This window comes from Triturus cristatus, chromosome 1_2 (genome assembly GCF_964204655.1).
Source record: "Triturus cristatus chromosome 1_2, aTriCri1.1, whole genome shotgun sequence".
NCBI classification, from domain to species: domain Eukaryota; kingdom Metazoa; phylum Chordata; class Amphibia; order Caudata; family Salamandridae; genus Triturus; species Triturus cristatus.
The window spans coordinates 362,441,110-362,459,032 of NC_140580.1; the positions used below are offsets into that span (position 1 = coordinate 362,441,110).

At 45.9% G+C, this 17,923-nt stretch overlaps 1 protein-coding gene across 3 annotated transcripts in view; it reads left to right on the forward strand.

Moving 5' to 3' along the window:
- The window catches only part of PER3 (period circadian regulator 3), a 560,237-nt gene that overhangs the window by 485,644 nt on the left and 56,670 nt on the right, over window positions 1–17,923 (forward strand). For all 3 annotated transcript variants that reach the window (XM_085604511.1, XM_085604529.1, XM_085604520.1), the window contains 2 exons: window positions 8,983–9,737; window positions 12,376–12,568. In XM_085604511.1, the coding sequence (XP_085460637.1) occupies window positions 8,983–9,737; window positions 12,376–12,568 (948 nt within the window). The remainder of the gene's footprint in view (window positions 1–8,982; window positions 9,738–12,375; window positions 12,569–17,923) is intronic.

Genomic DNA, 17,923 nt, shown 5'->3' on the forward strand with positions numbered 1-17,923 from the left:
AAAGTTCTCTTTGTGTTACGGAAAGTTCTTTAGGCGGGCACAAGGTAACTGTAGGCCTCAGCGCACTTCGGGCTGAGGCAGCGCCCAGGGAGCACACAGCAGATGACAGGGAAATAAGAACGTTGCGGACCCTGGATCCGATGCGAGCTCGCGGTCGAGTTCGTAAGTACAGTACCTTGTTTCTTGACGCAAAGGCGGGTGCGGGATTTCAGCGGCTCTTCGACAGAAGAGCGAGGCGGCGTCCGGGGCTCCCACACTTCACGAGGGGGGTCTGATCTTCAGGCTCACGACAAGAGCGGGGTGTTGCAGGTGGCGGGTGAACAAAGCGGGGCAGCCGGGCACGCAGATGCGTCCGGGCCGTCCGAGGCTTGGAGATGCTCACAAACGCCGATTCCGGCGGGAGGGTGAAGGTGCACAGCGAGCCTCCAACGAGCGAGGTGACGGGGCAGCCCAGCACAGCGTAGGGGGAGCGGCTCCGATCGAGCGAGGCTCTTCCCAAGGCGGGGGCGGCTAAGCAGACCTGGTCACGGCTCAAGGAGGGACTGGGGCACGAGGGTCACAGCTCCGGCGAGGGAAAGGACACCACAGTCCAGCAGCAGGCGAGTGAAGATCAGGTAGAGCCCAATGGTCCTGGGGCTCAGTTCAGGGGGCAAGCTCAGTTCCAAGCCCTTGGAGATCGTTTTGGAAAAGCACAAGTCTTGAAAGTAAAAGTAAGGTAAAAGTCTTCAGCAACAGTTTCTCTTCTCTCCTTTGGCAGCAAGGTCACCACTGCAGGCCAATCCCCCAGGATAGGGACAGTCTTCCTCCTACAGCTTTCCCGGTGCCTCCTCCTCAGGCAGAGATTCTTCTTGGTCAAAAGCGGATCTAGTTTCTCAGGAGCAGGGCTCCTCCATTTATACAGCAAATCTTTTGTTCTCCCAGGCCAGGGGGGCCCTTGCCTAGTTCAGTCCGGTTTCTGAGCACTTTGTTTACGTGATGCAGGCTTCTCCTTTCAGAGTGCAGGGCAGAGTCATCAGACGCTCCACAGGGGGCGGAGCCGGCATTGAGGTAGCAGAGCACTGTCCTATTCAGAGCCTAGGAGCACTCCTCCCACCCATCTACCTGTCGATCGTCCTATTCATACCAGGCTACCTAGCCCTGCCCATCTGGGTTCCCCCAGCCCTGTCACTCACACCAGCCAGACATCAGATACACATCATGCAGAGGCGGCTGAAAGGTTTAGGCAAGCAAAGGCCAACTTTCTAAAAGCGGCATTTGCAAACCCGGAATATTAAAATAAACCTTGCGAAAAGATGTACCTTATTATTCCGAGTTCAGGCATACTAAACTCGATCTTCTACCATGTTCCCTGGGTCGGTTAGGATCATAGGGTGTAATAATCCAGGCCGCCCATACTGGCCTATGAGAACAGGGTAGCCTTGCAGTAGTGAACAACAAGATGGCGGTAATTCACTACTAGGACATGCCACGCATCCGGGCTTGTCCTACCTTAGGCTTACAACGCACCCTGCCCGTGGGCCTACCAGAGGGGTGACTAACATGCAGCTAAGGGAAGGTTTTAGGGACTGGCAAGTGTGGGCACTTGCTGGTCAGCATGTCAGTACCAGACTGCACGCAGGTTCTGCGATGGCAGACCTCAGACATATTTTACCGGCCGCTTCTGTGGGTGGCACAACCAGTGCTGCAAGCCCACCAGCGGTGTTCGCCTTTACATGCCCTGGCGCCCCCGGCGCACTTTACTGGGGTCTGACAGTAAATCAAACAATCCAATCATGGAATCCAACCAACATATACAATTTACATAGGGAGCACTCGCACCGCGACACTGGTTGGCAGTGGCACAGCGCGCTGAGCGGCCAACACCATAAAAACACATGAGGCACAGCGACAAAAAGAGGAAGGGAGACTCACGCCAAGGTGCCAGGTCTAACACTCTGCCTTCAGGATTGTCAAGGCCTGCCATAGGAGTGACTTATAGGTTTATATGTGCCTGTATATATAGTGGATATAGGTAGCCTATACCACTGTAAGGGGTGCCAGCACCACCTTACCCAGGCTGCAGTAGCAGACCTGTGGTGTCATTTTGGAGTGCTTCCCAGGGGTGGCATAATACATGCTTCAGCCCCTGGTAGGCCTCTGAGGTAGCTATGCCTTAGGTACATAGTATACCATATACTAGGGGCTTATAAGGCACTCCAGAATCCAATTAGAAATGTACCTAATGTGCATGGAAACCCTTTTAGAGAGGAAGCAGCTAGGCTGGGGTCCTGATTAGCAGGCCACAGCCAGACTATGGTTGAAAAACAGTGAAAAACCAGCAAAAAGGGGGGGTACCCATGTGAAGCAGATCCTACTCTCCTACACTCAGCATTTGTTTGCCTATTCTGCAAATTTCATGGCATCTAAATTGTGGTACTCGGTTGCGAGGCATGCTGACGTCAGTTGCCTTTTTTCCGTGCCATCGACACAACATTTTTTTCCAGGGCTCTCCATTTCTGGGAGTTTCTTTGTTGCAAGTCTTCGGGTCTTTGAAGCAGTGACAATGGCTACACAGAGGAAATCCGGATTCAAACCATGCAGAGAATGTGGAGGTCAGATGTCTATCACTAACCCCAATGAAGACTGTTTGTGGTGTGTCTCATTGGACCACGACTTTGGGGAGTGTTCATCATGCAGGTGCATGAACCCCAAGGCACTGAAGGAGACGGAGGCCAAATTGTTAATGGCCAAAGCCAAGAAACAAAAAAGGGGTCAAAGAAGGTCGAGGTCCCGTTCCATGTCACTGACTCCACACACTTCAAAGTCGTTGAGGAAGCACAAGAAGAAGCGACACCATCAGTATCGGCATCATTCGTTGAAAGATGCAATGCAGAAGTCTGTGTCCCCGGTTCCCTGGCATCATTAAAAGGATGACGTTTTTCGGTCTCCTTCTCCTGAGGTGACTCCGTCTCCGAGAGCGGTGACTCCACCGGCTCCAAGAGAAGCAACGTCTCCACTGTTGCCAACCATTCCACCTCTGGCTACAGTGTCTCCGGCGCCACAACCGGAGGCGAATGTGCTGCCTCTTCAAACGGCTTCAGAGCCTGCAGTACCAGGATCCAGGGCATCCTGCCTTTCTGACTCAGGGTACGAATCTGTCACATTTTCTGAATGCGATGTTCGGCTGGTTCGCTAGAGCGGCATACCCTACTTGTGCGCCTGTTGGACACTTGGGTCCGCTGGCATACTCCCTGGGAGGTTTGCCACCTCAATTTCCTCAAGACACCTCAATCCTTTTATGCCGGTGGCTCCAGGAAGTTGGTTTCTTCCGACACTGAGATTTTCGACGCCGGTACAATCTCTGGAGTGTCGAGTGCCACTGGATGGATCATCCCCGGCGCCATCTGGTTTTGAAGCGGCACCGACTCGACTTGACCGACTCGACTTGACTACGGTCCCGGTAGACCTCCTTTTGACGCCGATCCCGAAGTCACCGGTCCCGTGTCTGGCACCTCTGAGGCCAGTTCCAAGGATGAGGTCTAGAAGAGAGGCACTGGGGTTAATGGAGGAGGAGGAGGAGTACCAGGAACAACATGAGGAGGCTGAGGAAGGGGAGATTGTGTATTGTGATCAGGATTTCGAAGGTCTGCAGGAATCTAGTGGCCTGAATACTTCTCCTAAATGGGAACTCCTGTCTCCCAACGCAGACGGTGACTTCCTATCAATCTGTGATCAGGAAGGCAGTGGATCTGCTGGAGTTGCCTCTTCCCACAGCAGAATTGACATCTAATATTTTGACATAGGTGCTCCATTCCCTTTTTCTATCTCTGAGCGTTTACTCCCTTTCAACAAGGCTTTTACTGAGCCCATCCTTGATGTGTGTCAGAAGACGATGACTACTTCTGCAGTGTCTAGATCTGTGGGGAGGAGGTATAAGGTGGCTCCGGGCAATCCTGCTTTCCTGTCCACTCATCCATCACCGGAAAGTTTGGTCGTCCAGACGTCGTGCTCCTTATAGCAGTCTGCAGGGTCATTCCCATCTACACCGGCAGATAGGAAGTCCAGACTCATGGAGCAATCTGTGAAAAATGTATTCTCTTCAGGCAGTATGGATCTTAGATCAACATATGCTACATGGCTTTTGGGTTGCTACATCCATGCTCTTATAGACTTGGCAAGGGAAGTGCTCCCAAAACTACCGGAGGATGTTCAGGGTCATTTTTCAGAAGTTCTTACAGATGCTCTTGCTGCGGCCCGCCAGGCCATACAATCTGGTCTGGACAGTGCTGTTTCGGTTGCCAGGGCGATGGGATGGTCTGTCGCAACTGGGTGGCACGCTTGGTTACGGGGTTTGAGGTTCTCCCCTGATTTCCAAGCTGCCCTGTTAGACCTGCCTTTTGATGGATCTTGCCTATTTAGGGCCAAAGCAGACTCGGTGCTGCAGCGCTGTAAAGACAGTAGAGCCACGGCAAAATCTTTGAAACTCCAGTCTCAGTCCAGGGACTTTGGATTTCACAAGTTTCATTGTTTAGGCAGAACCTTATCCTTTCGTGCCAGGCAGCAGCTGCAACAGAAGGCAAATCCCCTGTACAGATCATACAGGGGAAAGGACAGAGGTCATCTGCGTGGTGCAGCACGGCAGCAAGCCTCCTCCTCCTCTTCTTCTGCCCCTCCAACAGGTGCAGCAGGGAAGCAGCTCTAGCTCCACCATGCTAGAGCATGTTTGTCCCGTGGGAGGGCTGGTGTTCCATTTTCTACAACATTGGACGTATGTTACTACAGATCTCTAGATGTTGAATATCAAAGAGAATGCGTACGCCCTACCCTTACGGAAGTTTCCCTCTCCTTACCCTCCCCATCAGGGTTTGTGCTCAGAAAAGCACCTCCTAATTCTCCAGCATGAAGGTCTGTCATTACTGCAAAAAGGTGCGATCAAGGCTGTTCCGGAGCAGGAAAGTGGTCCTGGATGCTACTCCCAGTACTTCCTGATTCCCAAAAAAGGATGGTCACTTGAGGCCGATCCTGGACTTCAGGTTCTTGAATTTTTACCTCAAACAGGAGAAATTCAAGATGTTGACCCTGGCTCAGGTTCTTCTTGCGCTGCAGAAGAAAGACTGGATGGTTTTCAGGATGCGTATCTTCCCATTCCCATTCTGAAGTCGCATCGTTTTACGGTGGGGTCACAACACTACCAGTTTCCCATCCTTCCGTCTTACTTTGGCACCGCAGGTCTTCACTAAGGTGATGGTGGTGGTAGCTGCTCATCTCAAAAGATCTGGGGTCCCTGTTTTCCCTTATCTGGATGACTTGCTGCTCAAAGCAAAGTCGCAAGAGATGGTGATATATCATTTGCAAGTAACAACACAACTGTTGTTCAACTTGGGGTTTTCGATAAATGTACCCAAATCTCACTTGGTGCCCTCTCAGCGCAACCTGTTCATCGGGACAGTACTGGACACTACTGTGAGTTGTGCCTTCCTGCCTCGACAGAGGATTCAAGACATCCAGGCTATTATTCCACTTTTTTAGAATGGAGGGGCTGTTTCAGTCCTGAAGGTCTTACACATGCTCGGTCTGTTCGCTTCCTGCCTACTGGTGGTCAACCATGCACGCAGGCATATGAGGGTCCTCCAGTGGTGCCTCCGCAGGCTGTGGTATCAAAACAACGAAGGTCTCGAAGAGATGGTCAGGGTTTCAAGAGACTGCAGTGGAGCTGTTATGATGTAGTGTTCTAGGAAACCTGTCTCGAGGGAAGTCGTTTCAACCTCCTTCTCCTATGACCACAGTTGCCTCCACTCTAGGGTCGGGAGCTCATCTGGGGGATCTGGAGGTCAAAGGCCTTTGGTCTCCTGAGAAAAGATTGTTTCACATTAGTCTTCTGGGATTGTGGGCGATACGTTTGGCTCTCAAGGCCTTTCTTCCTCCATTTGTGGTCAGTCGATTCAGGTCCTGACGTACAACACTACCACATTGTGGTACATCAATAAACAGGGAGGAGTAGGGAATATCTTCTTTGCAGAGAGGCTCTGCAACTCTGGTCCTGGACTCATGACCATCAGATTTGTGTGATCACAATCATCTGGCCGTGAAACTGAATGTGCGCGCGGACAGTCTCAGTCAGCAGTATTCGGCCAATCACGAGTGGCGTCTCCATCGAGAGGTGGTCCTTCATATTTTCAGGATGTTGGGGTTCCCTCAGTTGGACCTGTTTGCTACTCACGAGAGCGCACACTGCCCGTCGTTCTGCAGTCTCCAGTATCCAACGCAGGGGGCACACAGCTTCTTTACGAGTTTCCTCCCTTACCCTTGATTCCTCGAGTTCTTAGGATGAGCCACAAAGACCGCTCTCAAGTCATATTGATCGCCCTGGATTGGAAGCTATAGGTGTGGTACACAGACCTCCTTTACCTCTCATCGCATCCTCCGCTCCTTCTCCGTCTCAGGGCAGACCTCCTCTCGCAGTAACTGTGCAGGTTCTAAACCTCCCCTCCAGATCCTGCACCTTCATGCCTGGAGATTGAATGGGGCAACCTGAGCTCTTTCACTCTCCCACTGGATGTGGTGGATGTTATTTTATCGGCCAGGAGACACTCTGCCAAATCTGTCTATTCTGGTAGGTGGACCAAGTTTGTTAAATGGTGTGGAGAGAGATCGATTGATCCTTTGCAGGCCCATTTGTCTGATATTCTGAGTTTCTCTCTTTCTCTAGCACAATGGGGTTGTGCAGTAGCTACTGTTAAGGGCAACTAGTCTGCCTGCTCTGCTTTTCTCTGTTTACCAGATTAAACCTTGTTGTTGAAATCTACCATAGTTATGAGATTCATTCAAGGTCTCACAAATAAGTTTCTTCCCACTCCTTTTATCATGCCTCAGTGGGATTTGAATTTGGTTCTCACTTTCTTGATGTGTTCAGCCTTTGAACAATTACATAGTTGCCCCTTAAGGCTTCTAGCATTAAAAACAATATTTTTGGTTTCAATCACTTTCGCTAAGAGGGTGAGTGAGTTGCAGACTCCTAGCTCCAAGCCTCCTTTTACATTATTCCATGTGAATAAGATGGTTCTTAGGACCAGAGCTGCTTTCCTGCCTAAGGTGGTCACTCATTTCCACCTAGAGCAGTCTATCACCTTATCCACTTTCTATCCACCCCCTTACCCTTCTAAGGAGGGGGAGAGACTTCATCGGCTTGACCCTAAGAGGGCGGTCAGCTTCTACCTGGACAGAACTAGGGACTTCAGGTTGGACGACAAACTCTTCTTTGAATATGTGGGCAGGATGAATGGGAAGGCAGTCCACAAGATCACGTTGTCCAGGTGGATCATCCTCTGTATCAATATCTGCTACACCTTGGCCAAGAAGGAGCCTCCTAAAGCTATTCACGCTGATTCTACCAGAGTCAAGTCTTCTTCTTTGGCTTTAGCTAGAGGTATCCCTATGGGAGACAACTGCAAGGCCGCAACTTGTGCCTCCCTCCACACTTTTGTGAAGCAATATTGCTTGGATTCGGAGGTGAGGAGGGAAGGCCATTTTTCATGTTCTGTGCTGCAGGATTTTTTGGTATGGGCAGGCAGGCACCCTCCGCCGAGAGCAGTACTGCTTGGGGATTCAATTCAAAAAGTGAGGAATCCACAGGCAGAAGTATCCATCAGAAGAACAAGTTACTTCCCTTCGGTAATGCTTTTTCTGGTGGATACAGAATCTGCCTGTGAATACCTCACCTACCCACTTGCCTCCCCCTTGCCTGCATGCTTATACCCAAAAATAAATCAATGTATATCTTATGTGATTTATTGTTAGAATCATGTGGTGCTAGACACTAGGAAATGTCTATGATGAGAAATTTCAAGTTTTGGCTGTGCTTGTATACTCTGTATGCTTGTGAAAATGTTGTTGGTTCATCATTTCGCCTCGAAGGCATGGAAAAAATGGGTGGAGCTGATTTCATCACACCACGAGGTCTTATTATGGCTCCGATGAAGTCACGCAGAGCAGCGTGCAAAGCCGTTCTATGGTGACGTCCTCATCGGCGTGGGAGACCTGAGGAGAAAAGTTTCCCTGGAATGCTGTGCATGGGGGTAATTCAAAAGGTAAGAAATCCACAGGCAGATACTGGATCCACCAGACAAAGCGTTACCGAAGGTAAGTAAGTTGTTCGTCATCAGGCCAGATATTACCAGGTATGCAAATGGCCCACTCATAATTATGTGCCTGGAAACACCAGACTTGGAGGAGGATGTGCTGATGGGTATGTAGGGATCTGAAGAGCCCAACCATAAACTGTACTCTACCTGCACACTGAGGGGGCAGCCCACCTAGCCCCTTTACCATTGTCAATAACCATCCTCACGCCCTAGAGCAACCCCCTCTCCAATTTATCCCCTGCATCAAGCAAGTGGTAATTTGCAGTGGAAAACAACTCTGCAATGGCCGCAAAATGTGGAATATCTACAGAAAAGGATCTGATAGAAATGAGTTCGAAGATTATTCACATTCGGCGCTCAAAATTTCGTGGTGGATGGATTTTGGTGTGAGGGTGCCGACTGAAATCCTCTCACCATAACTCTCTTTGCATATAATGTGCCCCATAGTCCCGGGCCTGCCAGCACTTTATTATTTCTTCTAAATAATTAACTTGAGTTTGCAAAACTGGGCTCTTTTCTCAAGCCCATTGGTGAATGTAATCCCCAGCTCTTATTGCAATTTGTGAAGGAGCCATAGCTGACGCACTTACATGCAAATACAGTTCGGTATGATTGTGACAAATATTATAAATGTATCTCGTGTATTTATTTATCAAGACTTTGCTTTTGGCTGCGAGCCTCCTACTATTTTAGCGCGATATCCTGAATTTGTCTTATTGTCTGAAGACTTTTAGGATCAATCAGAAAACACCTTTGCAAATTACTTTATAGCACTTTATAGTTCATATTTATAGCAATGTTTCCTCCTTGTCTATGGCCATAGGTGGTGTTCTGACAAACTAATTTTGTTTATACTCAATAGGTGATCACTCGTCTAAGCAGATCAAGCCTACTGGAGGAAAAAAAGGGAAAAAACAAGGAAAGCGTGGAAAGCAAAAGCGCCAAAAACCTCAGGAATCATCTGACAGCAATGGCTCGAATCAAAAGCATCACCCACATGTCAAGAAAATGGGAGCTGTCGAACAATCATTTCCATCATCTGTTGTCTCGCAGCCAAACCCTCCTAACGTGCCCTTCCCTCAGCCCATGATGATCCCAATTCCACCAGCGTACCCGTTGCCTGGTTTTCCAGTTCCATCTATGACTTCAGTATCAGGAGAATGTGTAACTTCATTTGTTGGGCAGGAGCCCACACCTCAGTCAACCATGTCCTATAATTTACACTCCTTTCCAGCATTCCAAGCACCTTACATGGGTCCTGTCATGGCAGTCATGCTCCCAAATTACCCCTTGTATTCTCACATGGGAAGTCAGATGCCGCAGACATTTTTCACTTCCCATCATCCTTGCTCCTCTTCCTATTCGTTCACTGCAGTGCCCGGGCCACCAGCCAGCATGCCATCACAAGTTACACCAGCTGTTATGGATCCACCATCACAAGTCTCGTCACCATTGCTGCCTGAGGATCAGCTGGTTGTCCCGAGCAAGGAGCCCCCTCTGTTTAGCAACTCAAGGAGCAGCTCCCCATTGCAGCTGGATCTTCTTCAGGAAGACCTACCCAAGTCCGTAGACCCTCATGAGGTGCCAGAAGATGAAGTGCATATGGAAAATAAATCAGTAAGTAAAAAGACAGAAACCGGGAATGGTTCATGTTCTTGAAGTTATTCAGTATACTGTTTGCTTTGAGGCTCTTGGAGAAGCTGTTACTCGTTACACAACAGACGTTTCCATTTACCCGGTACATATAAAGGCTGATATCATTACAGGTACAAAGTTACAATACACATTGGGACTCATTACGATGTCGGATGGATTGCAACCAACAGGCCACCTGTTGCAGTCCGACTGATATCTGGTCCCGCAGTCCAGCCGCTGCATTATGATGCGGGTGGGCAGAGGCAGGATGCTTCAGACGGGCTCAAGGAGCCTGTCTGACTGTTGGTCGGAACTTAATACTCTACAATATGGGCGGTGCCTGCTCAGGCACCACCATAAGGATTAAGATGTCCTTTTCAGACAGGTCCGACTGCCATCGAAAGGCTGTCGGAAACGGACTTTGGGGGCCCCTAGCAGGTCCCCTGTCCCCAGTGGCCTCTGTGGCCTCTGCTATGAGGCTTTGGGGGCATCTCAGGTGCCTCCCCAAACATCGATGCATGGATGTTTAAAAAATGTGTATTTCATATTGTGGCTTGAGCTGCAACCCGCAGCACAAGCCGCAATAGGAAATATACACTTTCCGACTGCCGTGAAGGTGGTCACAACCTAATTTGGTAAGCAGGACCGCCTACTCCTTGTCGGGCAGTCCCATTTCGGACACAATGACTGGCATCGTAATGAGGCCCTATGTGTGAAGGTGAAGTGAATATGGTTAGCACTGTGATTTGCAATTTCCTCTTTTAAGAAACTTGCAAGTCACTAAGGAAAAGTTAGCAAAGAAAGTTAGCAAATGAGGTTTTCTCGTCATGATTTACAGAAGAATGTGTCAGGAGGTTGCAACCAAACATTTAATTTCTACTTTTGTAGTAGGAAACTTGCGAAATATGTGTGGTGCTGCTCCTCCAAGCATCGTTGCCAGAGAGAGTAGTCCCAGAGATTTCCATTCCCAGCGTGATACTCAATACGACATTGACCTCTAGTCTTTTAAGGGGCTGTCGCAATGCCCTTGAAAACCTCTGTCCCTACTTTCTCTACTCTGTGTACTGATTTGTATGGCTTAATATTTATATTTATTAGGAAGTCCATGCACATATCACTGTGCACAGCCCCCTTGCATGGGAAAGTATTTGTGCCCATGTAGTGGCATTTAGATGGATAACATACACAAAAAGAGCCTGTGCTAGATAGGATTGATATCGCAGTGCAGTGGAGACCCACCTCATCTGTAGACCTCATGGGCAGTCTGTAGTTCCGCCACACACTAGTTGCTGGTCAGAGACCCATGCCATTATGCCGACAGTAGCAGACACTAACAGCGGACTAGAACACTGGGTCACATATAGCAGCAGACTGGCAGCTTGTCAGAACTGCATTGTGTTTTATAAATGAGGACTTCAGAGAGAGAGAGAGGCAGCGGGTTCAAACCCCAAGTGCATAAAGCTGAGGACGCCAAACGGAAGCTACAGCTTCCAAATCAATTGGTATTAAAATGTATGGCTTTTAGGTATGATATTTATTTATGTCATTATTCCATCTGTGGTAGTTTTTCTGACGCCCAATACTGATATTGAGTGGAGACCAGTATTGTTGTTTCGGCAACTGTTCCCATGCTCATACTGTGGTCCGTGTTCCTACACCGGGACACATAGGGCTAATGGGTGCCAGTGTTTTCTCTGTGTGTGCTGGCCAGCAGCCTGCAGGAGCCATAGTGGTTGGGCATGAGGGATGATACTTTTTCCCCAGACTACACCCAAATATCTCCCCTAAGGCACAGTATCTATTTCCTTGGTCCTGTCGGGAAGCAGATGTAACATGTCACAGGCAGTATCGTTTGACATGGTCACTCCAGCTTCCTGCCTATGCAGCCAGTGAAAGGAACCAAAGAAACACGCCATGCATCACTTTGCATTTTGGTTGAGCGTAAGGTAAATCAAAAGCACTACTAAGATATTAAAGCATTTTACTTTTTCATGCTCAAGGTGTAGGAAAGGTACCTAGATGCACATGTGGAATTACACGGATTATAACTGTATATGTTGCAAACAGGACCAACTCAATTTGGTTTTTCTTGAAAGTTACTAATATGTATGTAGCAATGTGCAACTTATAAGCACTCATCGTATTAGCTTTCGAATGACGAAAGATTGAGTAACAAACCTGCTTTTAATCAAAAGTATGGTTTGCAGGTTCCATGCAGGTCTTTTCAATGAAGTCACAGCCCACTAAATTCTTACCAGGGCTGGATTTTGTGACCTGTGGTTATTCGGGGATCTCAACAGAAAACTTGTTAATCCAATGATCTGGTGTATTCTGTGAAGATTTTTAATTAACATTGTTCTCGAGCCTGTTATGTGTCACTGGGTTCTCTAGGCGTGTTGTGGTAACCACACTCCACCTTCTAAATCATAACTAGAAATTTTCCACTGTCAGTTATGTTTTAAAATCCTGACTGCCTGCTTTTTGTAACGTGGAGCACACACATGAAAATTTCAATAACAACCAACTTAAAAAAAAAAATTCTTAAACCTCTCAACTGCCACTTGAAATTGAACTTCTGAAGCTGCAAAAGTGACCATTAATATTACTTTTTGGCTAACAGGTTAATGCTGCTGAGGAGGATGGTAACACCGACAGCCACTTTGCTTCCAGCGAACTACTTGACCTCTTGCTGCAAGAAGACTCTCTGCAAGGAACGGGGTCGGCGAGATCAGGCAGCGGCTCCGCGGAGTCCATTTCTTTAGGCTCTGGATCTAATGGATGTAGCTCTCATGGGACATCTCGCAGCGCCATAGGTAAAAAAAAAAATGAATTCTTGCATGAACTAATTATGAGATATTTGTTTTAATTCTTATCTGTGAAAACTTAGGTAAGTAAGTAGCGGATCTATGTCATTACCTGCAAAGGAAACCATTAATGTTAGAAAACACCAGTGTTTTATCTCTGAAAAAGAAGTGAAGAAATGACATGGATGGTAGGCTATTATGTCCCCCATGTCGCTCTTCAGCTGTAGGTCACCCTATTTCCCCAGTCACCCCAGTTGCAAACAAAAAATCCCCAAGGACATGGGTAATATGAATTGATTTATGAGAATAACAGATCAATTTCTGAAAAAAAAGTCTCATGGGAAAAATGAATGTATTTCTGTACTAAAGAAATTATGTTAAAAATATTTTTTTCATTGCAGTAGTAATTTTAATTGTGAAATTTGTGAAACATATATGATTCATCCTGTCAAGTCTAAATCTGCTGAAAAAATTCAAACAATATTGTGAAAAAGCAGTATATTCTTCAGGGTTCATACTTAGTAAAAAAATTAAGTTATATAAGATTGGCAAGTTTATTATGGCAAGTTGCATTTTGGTGAATTTGTAGATTTGTTTCCGATTCTTCTGTCTGAGTTATAGTTTGACTTTGTGGAAAAAATATAAAATTCACCCAGCCCTATTGTTTGATTTTTTATTTTAACTTTACATGTTAACTAATCTTGGTTTACTGACAAAATATCGATACAAAAAATATTGTGATACAGAAATATCATGTCAAAAATACTGATCACAAAAATATCTTTCTCCCACAGTCATAATGATATGTACAAAAATATTGTTTTACACTAATATCGAAAAAAATATAATAAATAATAATTGTTTATATATATATATATATATCTTTTTTAAACAGTAAATAATAAATATTTTAACATATATCATTAATAGTATTAAGTGAAATATGTTTAAGTAATAATAATAATAACTTTTATTTCAGCTACCAAGCCATAAAAAGTTTGCAAACATAGAAACAAGCAAATTTCATGCAGACTTCCTTTTGCACAGATTAAAAATACAATACATTAAAATTGGAAGTTGGTTGTTATAGTTTAAGTTCATATCACTACTTTATACAGTTTTAGTTTATAATTAACTGAATTAGAGCTCTAGTACAGATAACGATCTAAAAGAAGTTCATTATGTCTTTAAAAAAAAATCATAGTCATCTGGTTCAAGCAATCAAACCTTTAAGGTTAAAAAAGACCCAATACTAGCTAAAAAAGAGAAAAAAACACTAGGTGGACCTACTAGAATCTATTTTAACGGTTCAGTAGTCATAATTAACAGTTATCTAGGGCCTTCTTCCTTTGGTTCCAAGCACAATACAGGTAGCGAGATACTGCAAAGGCTAATTGTTCTCTAGTATCACTCTTAAAAAGCCTTGCAGCTTCCCAATAGTTTCTCACTCCCATACGTTTGCATGCCGCTAGCAGCCATTTCTTATGTGGATTCTTGTATAGGGGACAGAATAGCAAAAAATGCTTTTCTAATTCCTCGGCATTTGGGCAGCTTGGACAGAATTTCGGATTGGGAGGTGCACTAATCCATATCGAAGTGTGAACTCTCAAAGGGAGTAAACCACATCTAAATTGAACATATAGACATTTAGACTGGAAGGGGCATATCCTGTCCATATAGGGCTCGAAGCTTGGTACACAATTATGGTTCAGGCGCTGGCCAGTTAGGCTACTGTCCTGATAGACTCTCCATGTTTGCATCACAATTTCCTCCCAATACAGGTGTTTTACTTTCTGTGTGTCTCCTTTAGCAATCAGCTCTGGTGATGTCCATAGTTCACCCATTCCAATTTTGTAAGATGTTTCATTTTTTCCTTCAACCAGGGCACACTAAGGTCCTTATCAAGAACCAGCTGGTCTTTTACACAATCTCTATATATTGCTGGTTCTTGAGTGGACCAAAGTCTGATCCAGTTAACTGTAGTTTAATTAGAATGATTAAATGTATTGGGTTGAGAACTAAGTCTAGTCTCAATGGTGTGACAGGCAAACTTGGGGAGAGTTTAAAAAGAGCCCTAATAAATGTATTTTCAATTTTGGTCAGGGTCTCTGTTTTAACATAACCCCATATCAGCTACATGTATTGCCGATGTTACAGCTGAAGCTATATATACAGTAATAACAGGGGACACTGCTCCTCCCGAGGCAGCCCCATATTTTCTCCCTATTGCAGCGGCTTTCTATTGTAGGGTGGCTTTACTTTTTTCCAACTGGGCACCCCATGTCTGTTTATCACTCAGCCTGACACCCAGACAGTCGAAATGGGAAACGTTTTCAAGCGGGACCCCCCTCTACTGCCACAGTCCCGCTATATGTTCTGTGTGGATTTATGATCATAACTTTGGATTTGGTTGTATTTAGTTCTAAACTTCTTTCCTCACAAAAAGTAACAAAGGCATTCAATTCTGATTGCAGGCCCATTGGTGTTCTTGAAATTAGTAGAGTGTTGTTTGCGAACATCTAGATCGGCGTGGACACTCCTGCTAATTTAGGGGCATCATGTTTACATCCCTTCAACTTTTTCACAGCTCCATTGATATATAAACTTAATAGTGTAGGGACAAGAATGCACTCTTGTCTTACCCTTGCTTAATCTCGAATCTTTTCGGTAGGTCTCCTATGCTATTCCATCACACCGTTGCTTATGTATTTGCATGAAGTCATTTCAGTATTCTTAATAAATCTAAGGGGATGCCATACCCGTCCAGAACTTCCTATAGAATATGTTTAAGTAATATTTAAAACATTTATGAATACATAGGCCGTCATTTTATAGTCAGGTGGACCACCACTGACAGGTCGTCATTGGGGTCTGCCCGCCATCCAGGGCATCAGCCGACTACTGGATTACAATACAGGAATACCACCCCCTTTGACAGACTCGAGGAGCCCATCGGAGCGGTGATCAAACACCAATCCCTACAAGGAAGGCAGTGCCTGCACAGGCACCTCCGTAGGGACTAGGATGTCCCGGTCCCACCGCCATGAAATGGCAGACAAAAAATTATTTGGGAGCCCTAAACAGGGCCCCTGTCCTCAGTGGGCACTGCCAAGTGGGCACATGTGGTGTACCTCAAACATCCATGCACCGTGTGCCAGGTACCAAGTGCCTGTTTGTACTGTGGCTTGTGCTGCAGCCCTTTTCCTGGGCCGCAGCAAAAAGTGCAGTACAAAAAGACACATTCCGACCGCCGTGCTGGCGATGCTATCCTAATGGGGCAAGTGGGACCGGCAACTAATTGTTGGACGGACACCTGCCTGCGGCGTCCGACCGCCATCATAATGAGGGCCAAAGTTATTTAAACACACAGACACAAATATTTAAATATTTGGATGTATGTATAATATATACACGTATGATATAAAATTATTAAAAATATATATTAATCATAATCTATATTTTAATTTTCTTTTGTTTTAAAAAATATATCAATGCAACAAAATATATATTTGCATACACATAAAATAATTAATATAACAAATCAACTACAAAAAAATAAAATATTTCTAACTTAATTATAAATAAAACAGTAAACAGTAAACCGTATATAAAAACATACAAACATACATTTATATATATATAAATATAAAAATAAATACATGAACACATAATAATAAATATAGAAACAATACAAAAATAATATTAAACTCCAAGAATAACAAATATACAATTCCTGCTGCAGTATATGCAACAGTAGGAAAAGTGTTGAACACCAATGACATAAAACATGCTTTTCCCACTACACTGTGTGCAGCAGTAAGGAAAGTGTACGACTCAGGAGGGTTAAAGTTTACTATTCCCACTCCTCTATGTGCAAAAATAGAGAAAGCGTTGGACTCAGGAGGGGTAACACTTTCTATTCCCACTCCACTAAGGGCAACAGTAGAAAAAGCATCAGACTCAGGAGGGGTAAAACTTACTATGCCTACTCCAGTGTGTGCAACAGTAGGGAAAACGTTGGACTCAGGCGGGGGTAAATGTACTCTTCCCAAACAACTCAGGGCACCAGTAGGGTAAGCATTGGACTTCAGAGGTTTAAAATTTACTATTCCCACTTCACCGTGTGCAACAGAAGAGAAAGTGTTTGACTCAGGAGGGGTTAAATTTACTGTTCCCACTCCAATAGGTGCAACAGTAGAGAAAGCGTTGGACTCAGGAGGGGTAAAATTTACTATTCCCGCTTTAGGAAGTGCAACAGAAGGTAATGGGTTGGACTCATGAGGAGTTACATTTATTATTCCTGCAACAGTAGGGAAAGCGTTATTCTCAGAAGGGGAAAAATTACCTTTCCCACTAGGTTCACAATAGGGAAAGAGGTAAAATATACTATTCCTACTCCATTCACTGGTACAGTACGGAGAGAGTACTTCCCTTCAATCAAACAACATATTTTAACAACTCTATTAAATACCCAAATATATAAAATTCTAAATATAAAAATGAAGGGCCTCATTACGAGTCCAGCGGTCCACAGACCGCCAGACTTAATTTGGGCGTGGGGGTCTTCCGACTGCCCCATTATGACCAGGGACCACCGCAGAGATCTCTGGTGGTGGCGCGGTGGTCTTGAGGCCCAATATTCTTGATGGGAACGTAGTGGTCCCACCAAGCATTTTACAAGTTATCTCTCCACCATGGTTTCCATTGTGGTGAGCCCGCCATGAAAACCGTGGCGAAGAGGAAACAAAGGGGACCTTAAAGGGCCCCTATTGCTTCAGGGCCATGGGGTGCATGTCAGGGGGCACATGTTGTGTTCCTCTGTGTGCATGCACCCCAGTACCTGCAGAGCATGGACTGCAGCAGTCCATGCCTTGCAGGTACTGATTATGACATTCCTATTGTGGTGCCTATTTCATAGGCACTGCTGTGGGAGTGCCAAAGAACCGCCCACCAGACAGGAGAAAACTTCTAATCTAGCCTGTGGTTCAACCACGGGTTTAGCCGTGCGGGAGTGGGGCGGTCCCACTTCCGCACCGCCAAACTCGTAATTAGGCCCTAAATACTAAGGGGTCTATTAGGATGGTGGGCGGACTCCAGTCTGCCCGCCACCCTAGTGGTGCTGGGACCGGCTGCCAGTGGTGCGGCGGTCCCGCTGTGCCAATTAGGATGCGACCGCCACCATGACGGTCGCATCCTGTATATTTAACACTGTAGCGGGCGGTGCTGTATTCAGCACGTGCCACAATGTTAAAAGGGCATGTTGTGCATTTGCATGCACAATATGACCGGCACCGCGTGGTGCCTGCCACCTTGTGCATGCAAATGTCGGGGGTTACCATGGGTACCCCCCACGTGCAGCCACCC